Source organism: Montipora foliosa, chromosome 8, assembly GCF_036669935.1.
Source record: "Montipora foliosa isolate CH-2021 chromosome 8, ASM3666993v2, whole genome shotgun sequence".
In the NCBI taxonomy this organism is placed as follows: Eukaryota; Metazoa; Cnidaria; class Anthozoa; order Scleractinia; family Acroporidae; genus Montipora; species Montipora foliosa.
In genome coordinates, this window is record NC_090876.1 from 19,788,462 (window position 1) to 19,793,461 (window position 5,000).

General features: G+C 39.3%; 2 protein-coding genes across 3 annotated transcripts in view; one reads left to right on the forward strand and one right to left on the reverse strand.

The window, feature by feature from the left end:
* LOC138012779 (uncharacterized) overlaps positions 1-2,186 on the forward strand; it is a 9,453-nt gene extending 7,267 nt beyond the window's left edge. For both annotated transcript variants that reach the window (XM_068859670.1, XM_068859671.1), the window contains one exon: positions 242-2,186. In XM_068859670.1, coding sequence (XP_068715771.1) covers positions 242-1,059 — 818 coding nt within the window. In that variant the 3' untranslated portion in view covers positions 1,060-2,186. The remainder of the gene's footprint in view (positions 1-241) is intronic.
* Positions 2,187-3,561: 1,375 nt separating this feature from the next.
* Positions 3,562-5,000, reverse strand: part of LOC137967980 (glycylpeptide N-tetradecanoyltransferase 1-like) — a 23,050-nt gene continuing 21,611 nt past the window's right edge. The window contains exon 13 of the mRNA XM_068814595.1: positions 3,562-5,000. This exon is cut by the window's right edge and continues 270 nt beyond it. The gene's annotated coding sequence lies outside the window, so the exon portion shown is untranslated.

Below are 5,000 nucleotides of genomic sequence, written 5' to 3' on the forward strand. Positions count from 1 at the left end.
TATGGTACCTGCTCCTTCAACAATGCACCCAAAACAGGGTATTATGGGTTCCTGACCCAAACAGGTGATTTAGATCCCAGGGTCTTAAAAATCGAAGGAGAAGGACCTTTGAACGACCTTGCGTTTACATAATCTTTCTCCCTACTGAAAGAACTCTCGAACGGATGTCACGAACATCTTGTATTGTACTGTAATTCCGAGATTTGCGGCAAAATAAATTGCGCTTGTATTTATTTTTCAGCCATGACAACCATGATATGTGTGCCGCCAGAAACAACAATGCTAATTATCTCCTGGACACCCTTGGTCATGTTCGCTTGCTACGCCGTCATGGAAAAAAGACATTATGCATCGGAGAAAAAGGCAACATGTACTCACGAAAACGTCGCTTACTTCTCTCTTCTTGAAGAAAATGTTCCCGAAAAAGCAAATCCATCGTCTTGGACTCAAAAACGAGCTCTTATAATGAACAATCTTCACCTAGCCCTATCGTTTTTCTTGGGCTATTTTTCCGAGTTTTTAACCATTAACGGCGTCGTCACAACTCTTGCATTTTCCGACTCGCCTTTCGACCCAAGGAGTCACTTTGTGTACTACGCATGCGTATTTATGATTGGCGAATGCATAGGCAGATCTTATATAACCTTTCTGGGCTTCATCCACAGAACATTCACACCCGTCGTGACAAGAACGTGGATTTTCTCGGTGATACTTTTTGCGTTGTTAATTTTCTTGACTCTTTCCTCGGTGTATCGTTTCATTCACACCGTTTGGATTGTGCTGCTTCTGTGTTTCCTTGTAGGACTTTTGGCGGGAAACTTGTACGTGAACACATATCTTGTGGCGTCTGTGCGTGACACCGATGATGCCAATGGAAAGGCATTTTCGCGCGCTTTTCTCTCTGTGGGACCAAGTGCAGGAGTTTTACTGGCTGGCGTTGTAGGCTTGGCACTAGAGCCAGCGCTGCGCAACCACTGTCTTGAGACGACGCAGTATAGCGAGTTCTGCTTTACAAGGTCCATGAATGGATGGAACAAAACAACGTCATGTTTGCGATAATAAAGCATCTCTGGTTAATTAGTCATTTCGACAACGTGATCTTCGAAACATCACCAGGCCTAGGGTTTTGCATTTTATGACTTAAGTTTTAACAAAATAAAAAAAGAGCAAGTAAGGCAAGTTCGAAGCAGCTTTGTTTTATCTTGCCAAACATTGGTCCGTGAAACGAATTGCGAACACTTTTTCAAGGTCATACGAAAGTCGCTCTAAGGCCCGTTTCAAACGTCGAACTTTTTTAATGCAAATGAGCGAAAACCATAGGTTTTTCTCCTTTGCATTAGATTCAGCACATGAAAAGTTCGACGTTTAAAACGGGTCTAAGATATCTCGAAATCCTTTTTATCTTGACATCGCCTATTAAATCAGAATTCTTTCCGCACTTCATTTTGGAAAAAAATGGAAATAAAAATTAGATAATGCCTGTTGTAGAGGTATCACAAAACTGCACTGTGTCACTTTGACCGCAGTAACTGATACCTCGACTTGACGTCAAAAACCGAGTCAGCCAGCTCGGCACTCATATTAAATTAAAACAGGTGAGATGTATTTGCGCTTCTCCGAAGTCAACGCAAGTAATTAGGAGCCCATGATTAGGAGCTTACTGACAACTTCTTCGTATTGTCGAACGGCGTTTTTACAGACCGAGTTATTTTTAGATCTATTTTCCTGCGAAACCAGAATTTTGCAGCCAATCACAAGTCTTGCAGGAGAAATTATTACCCATGGGATTGAGAATAGTCACTCGCGCAAGCCAAATCTTATATTTTAGAACTCGTCTGAAATAGCTTCATCTGTGAAAGTGACGTTACGTAGACTTTGTATTAGAGTTTTAGGCTCTGCGTAAGTCTTATTTATTTTTGAAATTTTCATTCACTTTATCACCGTTAGAGTTTCAGTCTATGAAATTTCAAAGATTTACTTTGTAGTTTAAACTCATTTTATCGATTACTTGTTAAAGTGATACGGCACCATTACGTCGTATTTTTTGCACTTAATGCCAAGAGCACGATTACTTCGTTACATAACTTCCAAGAGCTGACTGCGATGTTAGTGTCAATTTGCTATGAGCTAATATATAGAAACTAGTTTTTAATATTCTTTAATAAAATGGCTCATTTTGGAGCACACATCTTTTACATCAATTCTTAACTATCTTTCATTTGTTTAAGTTTTCTCCAATTTTCAGTAATATCTGATAAGGACAATACACCAACTTTGCTCATAGTCTGTGCTGCGTTCAAGTACCCAGACACTATTCGAAGAGAATGGTTCCCGGTTTTTCAGTCTGACTGTCGTATTCTTTCCACCAAAGGGTAACCGACCCGACATTGATGTCTCAAAATGGCTTATGGTGTATGAAACAGTAGGAGTAGAAACAGCTATATATCACAAGACATTTAGGCCGTTCCGGAATTGCGCAGGGAACTGGGGCAAGTTTTAATTTTGAACCAATCGATAAATTGACACCATCACATGAAAGATAACATTGATATTGGCCATCTGACCGCGTTACGAACTTTAAAACAGTTTAAAATCTATGCAAAGCACTCTAATGTTGAGGCAGCGTCCCCTAAAAGCATAGAAACTCCTTCAAAATTCTATCAGATTTGGGACAGCTGGAAAATCCCGTCATGGACCTACTATTTGGAAATGGTTGAGGTGAAAATCACGTTGTTTGCCTATTATTATGAATATTTACGGACATCGTCAAAAATTTTAAGAGTTTGTATGGTTTTGGGGGACGCAGCCTCAAAATTAGAGAGGTTTTTATGCATTTTTAAATATGTTTTGAAGTCCGTAACTTGGTCTCTGTTCGACCTAAAAGTATCAAACTTGGACAGATGGCCAATCTCAATGTTACCTTTCATATGATGGTGTCAGTTTAAGGATTGGTTCGAATTTGAAACTCGCTCCAGTTTCCTGCGCAATTCCGGAAGGGCCTATAAGTCATATGCAATCGCACTAGCTTTGTAAAAGAAGCCGCTTAAGTGAACTTCGAATATGCCAGCGTGGCCAAAGGTACAGCGAGACAAAGCGCTACATTAGAATTCACTAAGTTTTTATATTTCTGGTGAAGTACACTACTTTTAACCCTTCGCCACTTTCCAGGTCCTTAAAGAGCTTTTTTATCATGACGTCACGGCGGCCATGTTGGTGTTCCAAAACAAAGAAATTTCTCTGGGAATTGAACTCTAATGTTATCCAAATACTTTCTTTTGTTTCAGTAATCCAATGTGGCTGCTGGTCACGTGAGTGAAAACGCTCCATTTTCTGAACATGGCTGAAAATAAAGAAGTTTTCGTCCCTTGTTCTTTTCACTAACCAAACTCAAGACAAAACGACTTTCTCTTCCGCAAACTGAATCTCATTTGTCATTAATTTCTTAGAAGAACATTCGTATTCCACGACTTCCCAGTCCAAACACCATATATACCTTTCCAAATCTTCCGTAACACTAAAAAGTGCTGCCCACTGCCCATCAACTGAAGAAGTACGAAAACAGAACGCACTCAGCAGAATTTTATTTAATATCCATTTGTCAGCCATTTCAACATTTTAAATCGAGGTCATACTTTTGATTTAATCTAACACCTAGCATTGGCTATACATGAAAGACAAATAAAAAACGAACGAACGTAAAAACCAAGAGGAAAAAAATAGATAAACATGATGAACTTAATTTGCCAAACAATGAGTTCTTCACCTACATAGTAGCTAAAAGCAACTTGTTTTCATGTTGGCAACCACCATTAACTGTCCAATTTGGTTCTAAAAAATGTACAGAGGTCCTTGCAACATAAATCTTGCAGCGTTAAATTCGTTTTTAGTTTGTAAAACTCCATTTGGAACCGGAAAAATCCGAAAGTGAAAGTCTTCTTAAGTACGACTGGATATTTTTTTCGATACAATTAGGAATCTTCCTCAAACTTAAAGTGTTAAGGCCCGAGCAAACTGCTTCAACATCCGTTCGAATTTCTTAACCGATGTTAGCTGCTGGGGTCCACGAGGGGTCTGGTATTCGGTCCCAGGCTGCAACCGCGGTAGTTACTACGGATACGGACTTGTTACTATGACTACGGACATGGGATACGTCATTGAGATACCGATTAGTGCGCAAGCGCATACCCAACAACGTTGAAAGAGGTGGGCAGACGGTTTCGACTTCATTCAACATTCGCGAAAACAAAAGAAATGTTGAATGGTTGTTGAAGCAAAGTTTAAACGCTTTTAAACTCATTCAACATCGATTCAACTTCGATTCAACATGTTTCTACGCGGTTGAAAGGGGAGAGCAAACGATTTCAACATCACTGTTCAACAAACTCGAAGCCGTTGCCCGGGCCTTTACCACGATGAAAAAGTCAGTTATCGTTTTCCTCCACATTTCGAAAGTACTTGCGTTGATTGCTCAACAGGCTAAAATCTTTTTGTAGTAATTTCAAGAGGAAGACTGCTTATTGTAGATCCACTTTTTTCACATAATGGTCCACCATTACTTGGAGCGGTTCCGACCGATAAGCTTTCAGCGAACGGGATCAAAGAGAAAAAGACGTCATTTCAATCTTCACTCTTTTAAAAATGAAGTGTGTGAATGCAGCGTAATTAGTAAGCGGCACGAGAGTTTTTGGCTTTCAGATTGTCAAATTCGTGTTCTGCATACTAATTAAGGCGCATTCACACACTTCATTTTTAAGTTAGTAAATAAATGACATCACTTTCTCCTCAATCAAGCTCTCTGAGGGCTTATCTGTCAGAACCAAACCGAGAAATGGCGGACCGTTAAATCATTTAAAAAATTGCCGTAAAAACAAATAAATAAATAGTTTTTATCTTCAAATGATTACATAGAATCTCGCATTTTGAGAATTCTGCACAAGAACTTTCGCAATGTGAAGAAAAAAATGAGAAGTGATTTTTGATGGTAGTAGCACTTTAAAAGA